Genomic DNA, 17,753 nt, shown 5'->3' on the forward strand with positions numbered 1-17,753 from the left:
ACGCCCCTCCCCCAAGTCCCTCCTCCCTACCTTTTATCTTAGCCTGCTGGACACACTTTCCTCATTCCTGAAGAAGGGCTCATGCCCGAAACGTCAATTCTCCTGTTCCTTGGATGCTGCCTGACCTGCTGCGCTTTTCCAGCAACACATTTTCAGCACAGTATGTAGACAGGCCAACAAGGGGCGAAGCCACATTAGATTTGGTACTGGGTAATGAGCCTGGCCAGGTGTTAGACTTGGAAGTAGGTGAGCACTTTGGTGATGGCGATCACAATTCTGTTATGTTTACTTTAGTGATAAAAAGGGATAGGTATATACCACTGGGCAAGAGTTACAGCTGAGGGAAAGGCAATTACGATGTGATTAGGCAAGATTTAGGAAGCATAGGATGGGGAAGGAAACTGCGGGGGATGGGCACATTAGAAATGTGGAGCTTAGTCAAGGAAAAGCTCCTAAGTGTCCTAGATAAGTATGTACCTGTCAGGCAGGGAAGAAGCTGTAGAGCGTGGGAGCCATGGTTTACGAAGGAAGAGGAATCTTTGGTCAAGAGGAAGAAGAAGGCTTATGTTAGGATGAGATGTGAAGGCTCAGTTAGGGCGCTTGAGGGTTACAAGGTAGCCAGGAAAGACCTAAAGAGAGAGCTCAGAAGAGCCAGGAGGAGACATGAGAAGTTGTTGGTGGATAGGATCAGGGTAAACCCTAAGGCTTTCTATAGATATTTAACAAATAAAAGAATGACGAGATTAAGATTAGGGCCAATCAAGGACAGTAGTGGGAAGTGGTGTGTGAAGTCAGAGGAGATGGGGGAAGAACTAAATGAACATTTTTCGACAGTATTCACTTTAAAAAATGACAATGTAACCTGAGATACAGGCTACTAGACTACGTGTGATTGAGGTTCACAAGGAAGAGGTATTAGAAATCCTGCGGAGTGTGAAAATAGATAAATCCCCTGGGCCGGACAGGATTTATCCTAGGATCCTCTGGGAAGCCAGGGAGGAGATTGCCGAGCCTTTGGCATTGATCTTTAAATCGTCATTGAATGTAGGAATAGTGCCAGAAGACTGGAGGATAGCAAATGTGGTTCCCCTGTTCAAGAAGGGGGGTAGACACAACCCTGGTAATTATAGACCAATGAGCCTTACTTCAGTTGTTGGTAAAGTATTGGAAAAGATTATAAGAGATAGGATCTATAATCATCTAGAAAATAATAATTTGATTAGGGATAGTCAGCAGAGCTTTGTGAAGGGTAGGTCATGCCTCACAAACCTTATTGAGTTCTTTGAGAAGGTGACCAAATAGGTAGATGAGAGTAAACCGGTTGGTGTGGTGTATATGGATTTCAGCAAGGCTTTCGATAAGGTTCCCCACAGTAAGCTATTGTACAAAATGCGGAGGAATGGGATTGTGGGAGATATAGCAGTTTGGATCAGTAATTGGCTTGCTGAAAGAAGACAGGGTGGTGGTTGATGGGAAATGTTTATCCTGGAGTCCAGTTACTAGTTGGGTCCACTGCTGTTCGTCATTTTTATAAACGACCTGGACGAGGGTGTAGAAGGGTGGGTCAGTAAATTTGCAGACGACGCTAAGGTCAGTGGAGTTGTGGATAGTGACGAAGGATGTTGTAGGTTACAGAGCGACATAGATAAGCTGCAGAACTGGGCTGAGAGGTGGCAAATGGAGTTTAATGCGGACAAATGTGAGGTGATTCACTTTGGTCGGAGTAACCGGAATGCAAAGTACTGGGCTAATGGTAAGATTCTTGGTAGTGTAGATGAGCAGAGAGATCTTGGTGTCCAGGTACACAGATCCTTGAAAGTTGTCACCCAGGTTGACAGGGTTGTTAAGAAGGCATTCAGTGTTTTAGCTTTTATTAATAGAGGGATCGAGTTCCGGAACCATGAGGTCTGGTGCGGCTGCACTTGGAATATTGTGTACAGTCCTGGTCACCGCATTATAAGAAGGATGTGGAAGCTTTGGAAAGGGTACAGAGGAGATTTACTAGGATGTTGCCTGGTATGGAGGGAAGGTCATATGAGGAAAGGCTGAGGGACTTGAGGCTGTTTTCGTTAGAGAGAAGAAGGTTGAGAGGTGACCTAATAGAGACGTATAAGATAATCAGAGGGTTAGATAGGGTGGAAAGGGAGAGCCTTTTTCCAAGTATGGTGACAGCGAACACGAGGGGGCATAGTTTAAAATTGAGGGGTGATAGATATAGGACAGATGTCAGAGGTAGTTTCTTTACTCAGAGAGTAGTAAGGGTATGGAATGCTTTGCCTGCAACGGTAGTAGATTCGCCAACTTTAAGTACATTTAAGTCGTCATTGGACAAGCATATGGACGTACAGGGAATAGTGTAGGTTAGTTGGGCTTCAGATTGGTATGACAGGCCGGCGCAACATCGAGGGTTGAAGGGCCTTTACTTCACTGTAATGTTCTGTATATGTTCTATATATGTTCAACTCATTCTCCTGCTTTCTCCCCATAACCTTGAACCCATTACTAATCAAGAACCTATCTATCTCTATCTTAAATACACTTGATGACTTGGCCTCCACAGCCCTCTGCAACAATGAATTCCACAGATTCACCACCCTCTGGCTGAGGAAATTCCTCCTCATCTCAGTTCTAAAGGATCATCCCTTCGCTCTGAGGCCGTCAGGTCTTAATCTCTTCTGCTAGTGAAAACATCTTCTCCCTGTCCACTCTATTCAGGCCTCTCCATATCCTGTGCATTTCCTTCTTATAGTGTCCAGGGATATGCTGGCTGAGTGGATTAGCTGTGGGAAATGCAGGGTTGCAGAGATAGGGTAGGTGGGGGGTCTAGGTTGGATGCACTTTGGAGGGGGTGTTGTGGACTTGATGAGCTGAATGGCCTGCTTCCACACTGTAGGGATTCAATGAATGATAACCATCTTCCATATGCCCCTTATTCCTCCATGTTCTCCTCTCTCCACAAAGAACACCCTTTCTCCTTCATAACCTTCCCCAGTGTCACTCTATATACACCCTTTATCCCACCATGTATCCCCTCCCTTTCTCCATTCTTCTTTTCCCTTTTCCACATACTTCCTTTTTCATCAGGGTAATCCTTTCCCCTCCGGGTATCCCCTCACCTTCGTACACAGTCTCTCTCTTTCATATACCTTCTTCCTCCACCATGTGCCACCTCTCCTTCATGTACCTCTCAGTACTCCATATTCTCCCTCCTCCATTTTCTCCCTCCTCCATGAGCCCCTTCCCCATTCCAAGTACTCCCTTCTCTCCCTCCACCCACCCACTCTCTAGTTCTTCTTCCCTATGATCCTCCATGTAGACTATAGAGTTGTGTGTGTGTGTGTTACTTTGAAAAGGTGTTTGATAAAATGTCACATGTTAGGCTTACTTAGTAAAATTGAACTCAGTGGACAATAGGGCAGACAATGCATGGAATAAAATGAGTGGAAGGCTGCAAGATGTGGTAGTGTTGATGGGGCTGTTCTGTAAAAACTGGTTAGGTTTTGGAGTGTTCACGAAGTTGGTAGATAATGAATTAATAGTAGCTTCAGAAGGGAATGCGATAGCTACTTGAAAGTAAAACATTGCAGGGATTCCGGGAAAGAGCAGTGGAAACAACTGGACTCTTTGAAACAGCTGGAACGTATTCGTTAGGCCCCTAGCTTGCTTCTTAATTGTGTTCTTCCAGAATGTTAAGATACAATGTCCTCACTTTCTCCAAGGGCACTCCCACTGTCCTCCATCCAAACCCTCGAATGATAGGTCAGAGTAGGGCCCTAAAGCAGGAACTCTCTAAACCAGAAGTTGCTAATCCTGAGTTAAAGTAAGGGCCATTCTGATGGGTTATTAAGGTTTTGCAAGAGCAGTTTTGAATCCAAACAAACTGGGACCAGGATTTTTAAGTGGGGATTTTCACCCTTCCCTTCAATAGATAAGTTGGTCCACTGTCAAAGAATTGGACTGAGCTCTAGTCCCTTGAGTAGAAATGAGGCTGAAACACAAGCACCGAGAATCAGATTCCTGTAGACACATAACACATTTGTGTCCTAACCTCCACAGTCCTGTCAGCATCTCTTCCTGTTAACCCTCCAGCTGTGTGAATGTTGGGGATTTAGCCTCTGAATAAATCACAGTAATACAACAAATATGGTTGTTAGTTGATTAGTGTTTCTCAGTACACTGAGTGAATATCTGTTTTAACCGTTGAGGCAACTTGTATTTATTTTTCTCCTCCTTGCAGACAGCAAGTCCTATGTTTCGCTGCTTGCACTCTACATCATCCTGGGAGTCATTGCTGGGCTGGTCCTGCTGTTCTGGTGTTGCTGGTCACCAGGTTGGTTTATTTGGAGGCTCAGTGTCTGCAGATTCCTCCCATGCTGTAACTCCTTCTGTGCAGCCTGTCAGCTCTGCACTCATAGCTGCTGTCAGACTGACAACAATCGACTGTCCAAGGTCACACCACAAAGCTCAGTCCCTGTACCTGTGTAGTTGACACTTCCAAGGTTACTATCCCACCCTCTGAGAGCACATTATTAATAGCCTGACCAGCTGGATTTTGCAATACTCCAGCCTGACATTCTCAGTTGGGTTGGGACTGCCTGCGGACTAATATGACATTTACAATATATTTGTTTGACTAATTCATGGATTCCCTGTTTTTCAGGAATGAGAGAATGTAGGTATTCTGTTGACTGCCTGTGGCATAAGCAATGAGACAGCACTAGTTCACCTTAGATTTTCCTTACCAGTCTGTTGCATTCTGTAAAAAGACTGATTCTCCTCACATTTTAAGTGAGTTGATTTCAATCTAATTTGGAAGGGCAACTGGATCCTTCAAGACATCACTTATACCATTATCTACACTATGAACAGACATAGACATCCTGGAAGATTTGTTTCAGACTTGAACCTCACCTGTCCCTTGGTCTTTGCTGACTGGTCCACTGGAACATACTTATGTGATGTATCATGGATTCTGGGAAGTGTAGACCAGTGTGTCCAATCGAGCCACTTAGGAAGTACATGATGGGTGCCAACAAGAGGCAAGTAGCCTAACCTTCTATCTCAGCAGCTGAGGCACCTGCCTCTAGTTTTGTCTCAGCATGTGTTTTCACACGAGGTAGGGAGTATGTTAGAGAAAATGAACTGACTCAGGCTCTCCCTTTAAACTAAGGTTCAAATTGCTCAGTGATAGAGAGAGTGCACTCTTGGAGCAGTCATAGAGATGAACAGCATGGAAACAGACTCTTTGGTCCAACTTGTCCATACCGACCAGATATCCCAACCCAACCTAGGCCCACCTGCCAGCACCCGACCCCTATCCCTCCAAACCCTTCCTATTCACATACTCATCCAGATGCCTTCTAAATGTTGTAATTGTACCAGCCTCCACCACTTCCTCCGGCAGCTCATTCCATACACGTACCACCCTCTGTGTGAAATAGTTGATCCTTAGGTCTCTTTTATATCTTTCCCCTCTCACCCTAAACCTATGCCCTCTTGTTCTGGACTCCCCGACCCCAGGGAAAAGACTTTGTCTATTTATCCTATCTATGCCCCTTATGAATTTATAAACCTCTATAAGGTCATCACTCAGCCTCTGACGCTGCAGGGAAAATAGCCCTAACCTATTCTAAACCCCCCAATAACTCAAATTCTCCAACCCTGGCAGTATCCTTGTAAATCTTTTCTGAACCCTTCCAAGTTTCATAACATCTTTCCAATAGGACGGAGACCAGAATATTATGCAATATTCCAACAGTGGCCTAACCAATGTCCTGGACAGCTGCCATATGACCTTCCAACTCCTGTACTCAATACTCTGACCAATAAAGGAAAGCATACCAAACGCCTCCTTCACTATCCTATCTACCTGTGACTCCACTTTCAAGGAGCTATGAACCTGCACTCCAAGGTCTCTTTGTTCAGCAACACTCCCTAGGAGCTTACCATTAAGTATATAAGTCCTGCTAAGATGTTCTTTCCCAAAATGCTGCACGTCATATTTATCTAAATTAAACTCCATCTGCCACTTCTCAGCCCATTGCATCTGCAAATGAAGTAACACTGTTCTGGTGACATTGTGCACCTTACTTTCCACTATTAGTGTTGCTTTATGGGATTGGATTTTACAGACCTGCATGGTGTGTATTTTGGCGGAGTTTGGAGCATCTAAAATATGGTGGGTGGCCAGCCCACCTGAATCCCAATCTCCCGAACCATTCCCTGTTAATATGGGGAGAATGGCTGAATCTTCCATTAGGCCACCTACCCATGGGACTATTGAGCTCTGAGCCTGTAGAAACTGAGTCTGGGGAAATAATGATGGAAAGTAAGGAGATGGTAGATGAATTAAATGCATTTGTTTTATCAGACTTCAGTATAAAGGATGCATTTAGCATTCATAATTAGCTATATATTAGAAAATGTAAGAGAGAACAGAACCTTACAGTTATCAGGAAAATGATACTGTGAAAGTAGTTGGGGCTTTGGACCAGTTCTGAGACTTCATCCTAGCTTATTAACAGAACTGGCAAATGAAATTGTGAATGCATTGGTTTTAATTTTCCAAATTTATGTAGACTGGGGAAAGGTTCTATTAGATTAGAATGTAACTGCATTATTTAGAAGCGACAGAGCCAGAAAGTATGAAACTACAGGCCAGTCAGCTTAACATGTATCATCGGGGAATTCTTTGAAGCTGTTATTAAAGGTGATTATAGCAGGCCACTTAAGAAAAAATTCAAGACAGTCAGGCAGACTCAGCATGGTTTTGTGAATGGGAAATGATGTTTAATCAATTTACTGGAGCTCTCTGGGAAAACAACATGCTGTTAATAGGGGTGGATGTGCCGTACTTAGATTTACAAGCAGCATTTAATAAAGTGCAACATCAAAGATTATTGCAGAAAATAAGATCTCATGATGACGGGGGTAATATATTAGCATGAATAGAAGATTGGCTGGCTAATGAGAAACAGAGGAAGGTAAACTCACCAAATCTTTACCAGACCATAGGGGTTGCTTTCATTAAAGAGTGATGACCTGAGAGGCACCACATGAACGTGAGGTGAGAAGTTAGGCTGTAGAATCTTAGACACAGATGAGTCTTTCTCCAGTTGGCATTATATAATGAATGCTGTGCCATGGAGTTGACGCTGGGCCCTCAACGTTTTATACTTATAATGTAACAAACACTACTCCTTCATAAAAGAGAGACAACTGATGGTGAGTTTACCTGTGGATAAAAATGCCTCTGTTGAAGGATTGAATTGAGGAAGCGGGCATTTCATGGTGACCTCAGCCCCTACTGGGTGTCAACCCGACAACATGATCTCACTCTGCACAAACACTAGCCATCCAGCCAACTGAGCTATGACTTGAATAAAAATATCATGTATGTTTAACTTTTCTGATGATAGAAAGATAGGAAAGTAAGTTGTGAACAAGACAGAAGGAGGCTACAAAGGGCTGCAGACAAGTTGCATGCATGGGCAAACATCCGGCAAATGAAGTATGATGTGGGAAATTGTGAAACTGTTTGTTTGATAGGAAGAATAAGAAAAAAACATATTATCTAAATGGAGAGACTGCAGAGCTCTGGGATACAGGGGAATCAGGGATGCAAGAATTAGAAAAAGTCAGTGTTCAGAGACAGCAAGATTTTCCAATTTGTTAATGGGATGTAGGCATCGCTGGCGAGGCTATCATTTATACAACACAGAACAGTACAGCACAGTACAGGCCCTTCAGCCCATGATGTTGTGCCGAGCATTTATCTTAATCTAAGGTCAACCTAACCTACACACCCCTCAATTTCCTATTGTCCATGTGCTTGTCCAGCAGCCGGTTAAATATCCCTAATGTCTCTGACTCTACTACCACGGCTGGCAGTGCATTCCACACACCCAGCGCACTCTGCGTAAAGAACCTACGTCTGACCCACCTCTCCCCTATACCTTCCTCCAATCACCTTAAAATTATGACCCCTTATGACAGCCAATTCTGCCCTGGGGGAAAAGTCTCTGGCCATCTACACTATCTATGTCTCTCATTACCTTGTACACCTCTATCATGCACCTCTCTTCCTTCTCCTCTCTAGTGTAAAAAGCCCGAACTCACTCAACCTCTCTTCATAAGACAAGCCCTCCAATCCAGGCAGCATCCTGGTAAATCTTCTCTGCACCCTCTCTAAAGCATCTACATCCTTCCTATAATGAGGCGACCAGAACTGGACACAATATTCCAAGTGTGGTCTAACCAGGGTTTTATAGAGCTGCAGCAAAACCTCGCAGCTCTTAAACTCAATCCCCCTGTTAATGAAAGCCAAAACACCAGGCGCCTTCGCAACAGCCGTATCAACTTGGGTGGTAATTTTGAGGGATCTATGTACATGGACACCAAGATCCTGCTGCTCCTCCACATTGCCAAGAATCCTGTCTTTAACCCTGTATTCAGTGCTCAAATTTGACCTTCCAAAATGAATCACTTCACATTTATCCAGGTTGAACTCCATCTGCCACTTCTCAGCTCAGCTCTGTATCCTGTCAATGTCTTGTTGTAGCCATAGACCTCGATACTATCTACAACACCACCGACCTTTGTGTCATCGGCAAACTTACTAACCCACCCTTCCACTTCTTCATCCACGTCATTTATTAAAAACTACAACGAGCAGAGGCCCAAGAACAGATCCTTGTGGGACACCACTGGTCACCGACCTCCAAGCGGAATACTTTCCATCCGCTGCCACTCACTGTTATCTTTCAGCCAGCAATTCCTTATCCAGACAGCCAAGTTTCCCTGTATCCTATACCTCCTAACTTTCTAAATGAGCCTACCATGGAGAACCTTATCAAATGCCTTACTGAAATCCATATACACCACATCCACTGCTCGACCTTTGTCAACTTGTCTTGTCATTTCCCCAAACAACTCAAAGCTTGTGAGGCATGACCTGCCCCTGACAAAGCCATGCTGACTATCAGAGTTTGCGCATTCTCCCCGTGTCTGGGTGGGTTTCCTCTGGGTGCTCCGGTTTCCTCCCACTGTCCAAAGATGTGCAGGTCAGGTGAATTGCCCATAGTGTTAGGTGCATTAGTCAGAGGGAAATAGGTCTGGGTGGGTTACTCTTCGAATGGTCGGAGTGGACTTGTTGGGCCGAAGGGCCTGTTTCCACACTGTAGGGAATCTAAAACAAAATCTTTAATCAGACTATGTTTTTTCAAATAGTCATAAATCTTATCTCTCAGAATCCTTTCCAGTACTTTGCTTACCACAGACGTAAGACTGACTGGTCTGTATTTCTCAGGGATTTCCCTATTTCCTTTCTTGAACAGAGGAACAGGATTTGCCTCCCTCTAATCATCCTGTTTTACACCTGTGGAGAGTGAGGATGTAAAGATCATCACCAGAGGCACAGCATCCTCACTTCCTGTTGAAATCTTGGCTATATCTGGTCTGGCCCTGAGGACTTGGCTACCTTGATGCTTCCCAGAATTTCCAGCACATCCACTTTCTTGCTATCAATCTGTTCAAGCCTATTAACCTGGTCGACGGTGTTCTTACTATCAACAGGGTCCCTCTCTGTAATGAATACTGAAACACAAAACTCATTTAGGGCCTCCCCTACCTCTTCAGATTCCAGGCACAAGTTCCCTCCATTATCCCTGATCGGACCTACCTCAGATCATTCTCTTATTGCCCACATTAGTGTAGAATTCCTCATGTGCGTATATCCACAATTGCCCTTAATAAAAATTCTCATCCATAGTTGTCCTTGAAATGAAAGACTTGCTAGGCATTTTCAGAGAACAGTTAAGAGTCAACCTGTGGGACTGGAGTCACGTGTAGGCCAGACCAGGTAAGGATGGCAGATTTCCTCCCCATACCAAATGGCTTTTTACAGCAATTAACAGTGATTACCCAGTCACCGTTAGGCTAGCTTTTATTTCCCATTTCTTACTGAATTCAAAGTGATGTTGGCATTAAAACCCATGTCCCTAAGAACATTAGCCAAGAACATGAGCCAGTGATTCTGGATTACTAGTCCAGTGATATTACCACTATGTCACCATTTATTAGGAGAGATAATAGAATATTGTAATTTATTGAATAGGAAGTTAAATAGGCAAGTACGGAGGTTATACTTTGATTATACAAAGGCGTGGGGGAGACTGCATCTGGATTACTGTCTACAGTCACTGATCTACTCATATCAGGAAGGATGAAAGTGATTTGGAAACAGTTCAGCGATGGTTTACGAGACTAATCTTTGGAATGGGTAGGTTGCCTTATGAGGAAAGGTTGGCCAGGATGAGCTTTGTATCCTCTGAAGTTAATGAAGTTTAGAAGAGGATTAGACAAGTTGATCAAAATATTCTCAAAATGATGCTAAGGAAGCTGGAAAAGGTGGATGTGGAAAGGATATTTCTTGTGGGCTAACCTCAAACTATGGATCATTGTAAAATTAAGGGGTCACTCAGTTAAGTGAGAATTCTTTTTCTCACCTAGGGCTATGAGTCTAGGGAACTCTCTTCCTCAAAAAAACAGTTGAAGCAGTGTCTTTACATTTCTTAAAATCAGAGGTAGGTAGATTCTTGAGAGGTAAGGGGGTGGAAGTATATCGGATAGGTGGAAATGTGGTGTACTCTGATCAGCCACAATCTTATTAAATGGTGGATCAGGCTCAAAGGGCTATGTGGCCTACTCATGCTACAACTTTGTATATTCACATGAGGCTTATATATTCACAGGGTTCAGGGTTGGAAGGTAAGTGACGAAGCTATTGAGGGTAGGGCAGTGGATGTAGTTTACAAAGACTTTACTAAAGCATTCAGCAAGGTCCGAGATGATAGGCTGGTTCAGAAAATGAAGTTACATGGGATCCATGGTGAGTTGGATACATATTTAGTTTGGGTCATAGAAGACAGGATTGTTGTGGAGAGGTGTTTTCTGACTGGATGTTTGTGACCAGCGGTGTTCCGCATAGGAAAGCACTGGATCTCTATTGTTTGTAATATGTGTAAATGGTTTGGGTGAAAATATAGATGGCCTGATTAGTAAGGTTGTAGATGATACACAAATTGGTGGAGTTATGGATTGTGAGGAAGGTTGTCAAAGGACATAGATCAGTTGGATGTTGTGTGGAAAAATGGCTGATGGAATTTAATCTGGACAAATGTGAAGTGATGCATTTTTGGAGGTCACATGCAAGAGGAAAGTATGCAGTAAATGGTAGGACTCTTAAGAGCATTGATACACAGAGGAATCTTGTGGTCCAAATCTATAGCTCCCTGAAAGTGGTGACACAAATAGGTTTAGGGTGTAGGTTTGCTCGCTGAGCTGTAGGTTTGATATTCAGACGTTTCATTACCTGGCTAGGTAACATCATCAGTGGCGAACTCCAAGTGAAGCGAAGCTGTTGTCTCCTGCTTTCTATTTATATCTTTCTCCTGGATGGGGTTCCTGGGGTTTGTGGTGATGTAATTTCCTGTTTGTTTTCTGAGGGGTTGATAGATGGCATCTAGATCGGTGTGTTTGTTTATGGCGTTGTGGTTGGAGTGCCAGGCCTCTAGGAATTCTCTGGCATGTCTTTGCTTAGCCTGTCCCAGGATAGATGTGTTGTCCCAGTCGAAATGGTGGTTTGTTTCATAATAGATTAGGTGGTAAAGAAGACAATACAGCATGCTTGCTTTCATTGGTTGGGGCGTTGAGTACATAAGTTGGCAAGTCATGTTGCAGCTGTATAAAACTTCAGTTAAGTCACAGTTGGGGTACAGATTTGATTGTAACAGTATTACAGTAATCACTGCTACATAGGAAGGAATTCTCGTCGAACATTTACTAATTTTGTTTCTTGAATGAATGGGAGGGATGGCAGCAGTGGCTTCTCAGATTGGTGAAGCAGCAAATGGCATTCATCCATGGGCACCACCTAGCAGACATGGGGCGGGTCTACCTCATTTAACCTACCTGTTGAGTTGTTGATTTCCAAAAGATGTCCATTGAATGATGCCACATGTTGCAAGTGGACCAACGCAGCTGTTGCCTGCCTCAATGTGGGTGCACACTCCCTTGCTCAGTCCTGAGGCAAACAGGAAGACATGGTACCAGCTAAGTGTGCAGCTCATTTGTAACACCATATTGCAAATGAATGCTTGCTTCCTAGAAATGACCACAATCTATTTCTGTGAAAACTTCTGAAAACCCAAGGCCATAGCCTATGACGGTTTATGTTTTCTCAAAGATTACTTATTGCATCGTTATTTAAGCTACATTTTTTTGTAATCAATGATTTTAAAAGTTCTCTTTTAGCTTCTATCTTCATCCCATGTATGTTCATTTCTAATTGAGTCAATGTAAAATATGATAATGATTTAATGTTACTATTACCTTCTTGGTTGTGTTAAACTCCTTTAATATGCTTGGCTGCTTGGACAATCCAATGACAAGTTAGTTGTGATATCAGATCACCACGAGAGATTAGGAATCCTTAATGCAGAGGTCAGCCAGACTCACTTCAAAGTCAATACTTCACCACTGTCTGTGAGCTCTGAGGAAATTGTCACCTGAAAGAATAACCCAATCCAAAGATGTGCAGTTAGGTGGATTGGCCATAGTAAATTGCCCGTTGTATCCAGGGATGTGCAAGCTAGGTCGACGAGTAATGGTTACAGGGATGGGTTGAGGGCATAGGGTCTGGGTGGGATGCTTTTCAGAGGGTCAGTGCAGACTCAATGGGCCAAATGACCTCTTCCTACATGATAGGAATTCTATGAATCTAAGTGGACTGGTTGTGAACTAATACACATGAGAAGGGCTATCAATGATGGAGAGTAAGGTAATTAGCCACACAGGACAAAAACATCTCTATAGTTAGTTATGTACAATTTAAGGGGCTCCATTGCACAAGTGTGGGGGCAGATGAAGAGGCAGGGCCTCTGAGCGACCATGCCTAGTGTGGGGAATGAGTATGTGCAGCTGGCTTAATTCTCATCAGCCTCCAATAAATGATGGAATATGAAAGGGTGCAGGCTTACTTCAAGGCACTGGACTAACATGGAACATGCTGCAGTAGAGTAAAGCTGGTGCCTCAATCTTCATGGTTTTGTACATTTTCTTAAGATGAACTCCTTGGACATCTTTATTGTGCTTTGCCTTGCGGCAGGTGTGTGATATAGTTTGTCATGTGACCTCATGCTATAAAGTGGTCAGCCACCATCTTACTGAGTTCTGTCCTCTTGCAGCATGACATGCTGAGGGATCTCTGCATCCTCCTCAATGCTTAGCCACCCATCTGGCTTTGTCAGCTGCTAAAGTGGAGGTATTACATTTAGTTCCATCATTAATTCATTAATAAGTAGTGTGAATAGCTGGAATCCAAGCATGATCCCTGTGGTACCCCTCTAGTCACTCACTGCCACTCAGAAAATGACCTGTTTGTTTCTACAGTGATTCCTGTCTGCTAACCAGTCAGCATGTCAGCACACTATACTCAATCCCATTGCTTTAATTTTGTGTGGTTATCTCTTATGTGGGAACTTATTGAAAACCTTCAGAAAGTCCAAGTAAACCACATCCACTGGCTGTTCCTTACAAATCCTATTTGTTACATCCTTCAAAGATTCCAGTAGACTTGTCAAGTGTAATTTCTCTTTGGTAAATTCACACTAACTCTGTCCAAACCTGTCACTGTTTTCCAAATGCTCAGTTATTAGATTGTTTGCAATGGACTTTAGCATTTTGTCTGCTACCAATGTCAGGCTAACCAACCTCTAGTTCCCGGTTTTATTTATATTTTTTTTCAAATACGGGAATTACATTAGCTACTCTCAATCCAGAGGAACTGTTCCAGAGTCTACAGCATCTTGAAAGATGACCACAAATGTATCCACTATTTCTCAGTCTATTCCCATATGTACTCTGGGATGTAGATTATTGGACCCTGGGGATTCATTGGCTTTAATTTCATTAATTTCCCCAACACCATTTCTTTGTAATCCTGATCTCTTTCAGTTCCTCTAGCTACCCTGTGTTCCCCCACATCTTTGGGACATTATTGCTTCTAACTTCGTAAAGGAGGATACCAATGTATGTATTTAACTGATCTGCCATTTCCTTGTTCCAGATTATAACTTCTTTTTTTCCGATTGCAAGGGACTTTACATTTATCTTCACTCATCTTTTTCTTTTCACATAATGTACTTATAGAAGCTTTTACAATCAGTTTGTATGTTACCTGCAAACTTACTCTCATATTTCCCCCTTTTTTATCAATCTTTTTATCACCCCTTGTTGAAATCTAAACAGCTCCCATTCCTCCAGTCTGCTGCTTTCTCTGGTCCGTTTGCATGCCTACTATCATATTCTGTATTGTTAGCCAAGCTCAGGCTGCCTTCCCCATTTTGTTTGCCAGACCGGAATTGTTCCAGTTCCTCCATGCGCTTGTTAAATGTTTGCCATTGCCTATGCACCATCATCCCTTAAGTAATGGTCCCCAATGTATCATAGCCAGCTTGCACCTTGTAGTTTTCTTTATTTCGTTCAGGACCCTTGTCTCAGAATCAGCTATGTCACTCTCCGCCTTAATGAAGAATTTTATCATGTTATGGTCATTTCCAAGCAGCCTCACACAGATTGCCAATTATTCTGTGATATTAAAAAGTTAATTTGTTCTGCTGACCTGCAAGAAATTGAATGCCCCAGGGGTAAGGTGGTGTGTCTTTGTCTTATCAGTGGAATGTGCAACATTCCCATCCCTTGCCTTTCAGGGATGATTTACATTGTCATCATCACCTATTCAAAATCAATAAGAACATTATAGTTGGAATTCTGATTACTTGGTTGGTATTGTGGCTAGATGCCATCCTGTGTTGATGTAGTTTAAATACACTCTTTGCCAGGCAGCATGGTGGCTCAGTGGTTAGCACTGCTGCCTCACAGCGCCAGAGACCTGGGTTCGATTCCAGCCTCAGATGACACGGAGTTTGCACATTCTCCCAGCGTATGTGTGGGTTTCCTCCAGATGCTCTGGTTTCCTCCCACAATCCAAAGATATGCAGATTTAGTGAATTGGCCATGCTAAATTGCCCATAGTGATCACAGATGTGTAGGTTAGGTGAAGGAGGAGTCAGGAGTAAATGTAGAGTAATGGGGAATAGGTTTGGTTGGGATACTCTTTGGAGGGTCAGAGCGGACTTGTTGGGCTGAAGTGCCTATTTCCACACTGTAGGGATTCTTAAAAAAAAACTGCAGTGTGGGCGGCACGGTGGCACAGAGTTTAGCACTGCTGCCTCACAGCGCCTGAAGACCCGGTTCAATTCCCACCTCAGGCGACTGACTGTGTGGAGTTTGCACATTCTTCCTGTGTCTGCGTGGGTTTCCTCCGGGTGCTCTGGTTTCCTCCCACAGTCCAAAGATGTGCAGGTCAGGTGAATTGGCCGTGCTAAATTGCCTGTAGTGTTAGGTAAGGGGTAAATGTAGGGGCATGGGTGGGTTGCGCTTCGGCAGGTCGGTGTGGACTTGTTGGGCCGAAGGGTCTGTTTCCACGCTGTAATGTAATCTAATCTAATCTAAGTTTTTAAAAAAAATACAATTCGCACCAGATCTGGCTTTTAAGGGATGATTTGCACTACATTGTTTCTGGAGGTGAGGTGGTCGCTGCATTGTATCTTAAGTAGCATGTGACTGTGAGGGAGTGATTGGGGGTTGTCCTGTTGGCAATACTGGCTGTGATGTAAAGATATTCTATAAAGCAAGGACTGTTTCCTTTGTTCAGAGAGACCTTCCCTGGACACGCCTCGAAAGCATGATGACGAGTGTTCGGAGTTTCTCCAAAGCATGTATTGTACTGTGCTTAATAAAATTTGGTTGTTTGTTTACAGAAGTTGGTGTGTTGCAGTTGCGTCTAATGTGTAAGAACCTCCAGAAAAAATAACAACAATTCCTTTCTCAATTTGATGTTGGTCAGAATAGATATGTGGGCTGAATGGCTTGAGTATGTGCTATGTGATGCAATGACTCTATTATACAATATTCTGTAGCATGTTCTTTAGTTGGTTCCTCAACGTATTGATTTTGAAGACCATCACATACACACTCCAGAAAATTCTCCTCTGATGTTGTTAGAGTCAGAGAGAAAGTCACAGGCCTTTAGCCCACCATGTCTATGCTGACCAACAAACACCAAACTACATTATTCCCACTTATATGCACTGGGCCTATAGCCTACAAGCCCTGACATTTTAAGTGCTCATCTTGTGACAGGACCTACCTCTACCACCCCCTCAGGCAGCATGTTTCAGATTTCTACCACCCTCTGGTGAAAACATTGATTCTCTCATCTCCTCTAAACCACTTGCTCTTCACCTTAAACTTCTGCCCTCTGGTCTCATCATCTGCTCTCATAATTTTGTATACTTCAATCAGACCGCCCTGCATGCCCCCACCCCCACCCCACGCCTTCTCTGCTCCAAGGAAAGCAAACCCAACTCCCCCTATCCAGCCTCGTCTCATAACTGAGCCTTTCCATTCCAGGCATCATCCTGGTGAATCTGCATCCTCTCCAGTGCAGTCGTGTCCCTCCTTATAGTGTGGTGACCAGAACCGCACACAATAGTCCACCTGTGGCCTAACCAATGTTTTACAAGATTGTAATAGTTCCCTGCTCCCATATTCTACAATTCATTCTGATTATGTTTTCCCAATGTATATGCTGATTAAAGTCACCCATAATTACAGCTACACCTTTATTGCTTATGTCTCTAATTTCCTGTTTAAGGCCATTCCCAACATTACCACTACAGTTTGGCAGACTGTATACAATCACAGTAATATTTTTAAACTATTGGTGTTTCTAAGCTCTAACCATACAGATTCCATTTCACCAGAGCTAATCTTCTTTCTCACTATTGCAACCAGCAATGCTACCCCACCTCCTTGGAGTTTGCACGTTCTCCCCGTGTCTGCGTGGGTTTCCTCCGGGTGCTCTGGTTTCCTCCCACAGTCCAAAGATGTGCAGGTCAGGTGAATTGGCCATGCTAAATTGCCCGTAGTGTTAGGTAAAGGGTAAATGTAGGGCGTATGGGTGGGTTGCGCTTCGGCGGGGCGGTGTGGACTTGTTGGGCCGAAGGGCCTGATTCCACACGAAGTAATCTAATCTAAATGTTGACTGTTCCTCCTAAGAACCAAATGCATCTGAATTCTATCCCAGTTCCTATCCCTGGTTGCCCTACAGCCACCTCTCTTAAATATAAACATGTATAATATTGTAGGAATTAATGTAAATAACTAATTCATTTACTTTATTATAAATGAGACCTTAAGGTGCAGATTCATAGTTCCTTGAAGGTGGAGTTATAGGTAGACTTTATTGGTCAGTGCATTGAGTATAGGAGTTGGGAGATTATGTTGTGGCTGTACAGGACATTTCTTAAGCCACATTTGGAATATTGCATTCAATTCTCCTCTCCCTGTGATAGGAAAGAATTTGTTAAACTTGAAAGGATGAAAAAAGATTTACAAGGATGTTGCCAGGGTTGGAGGATTTGAGCTATAGGGAGAGGCTAAATAGGCTGGGGCTGTTTTCCCTGGAGCTTCGGAGGCTGAGGGTGATTTTTATAAAATCATGGTTTATAAGGTCATGAGGGGCATGGATAGGGTAATAGGCAAGGCCTTTCTCCCAGGGTAGGTGGAGTCCAAAACTAAAGGATGTAGGTTTAAGGTGAGAGGGGAAAGTTAACTAAAAGGGACCTAAG

The 17,753-nt window shown here is 43.4% G+C and overlaps 1 protein-coding gene across 3 annotated transcripts in view; it reads left to right on the top strand.

The window, feature by feature from the left end:
• The window catches only part of ldlrad2 (low density lipoprotein receptor class A domain containing 2), a 36,608-nt gene extending 19,614 nt beyond the window's left edge, over positions 1-16,994 (top strand). For 2 of the 3 annotated variants that reach the window (XM_043675527.1, XM_043675529.1), the window contains one exon: positions 4,238-5,281. In XM_043675527.1, the coding sequence (XP_043531462.1) occupies positions 4,238-4,485 (248 nt within the window). In that variant the 3' untranslated portion in view covers positions 4,486-5,281. Of the gene's footprint in view, positions 1-4,237; positions 5,282-15,775 lie in introns of those variants that run through there. The other variant, XM_043675528.1, reaches the window with a different exon arrangement.
• Positions 16,995-17,753: the final 759 nt, after the last annotated feature.

This window comes from Chiloscyllium plagiosum, chromosome 34 (assembly GCF_004010195.1).
Source record: "Chiloscyllium plagiosum isolate BGI_BamShark_2017 chromosome 34, ASM401019v2, whole genome shotgun sequence".
Lineage (NCBI taxonomy): Eukaryota > Metazoa > Chordata > Chondrichthyes > Orectolobiformes > Hemiscylliidae > Chiloscyllium > Chiloscyllium plagiosum.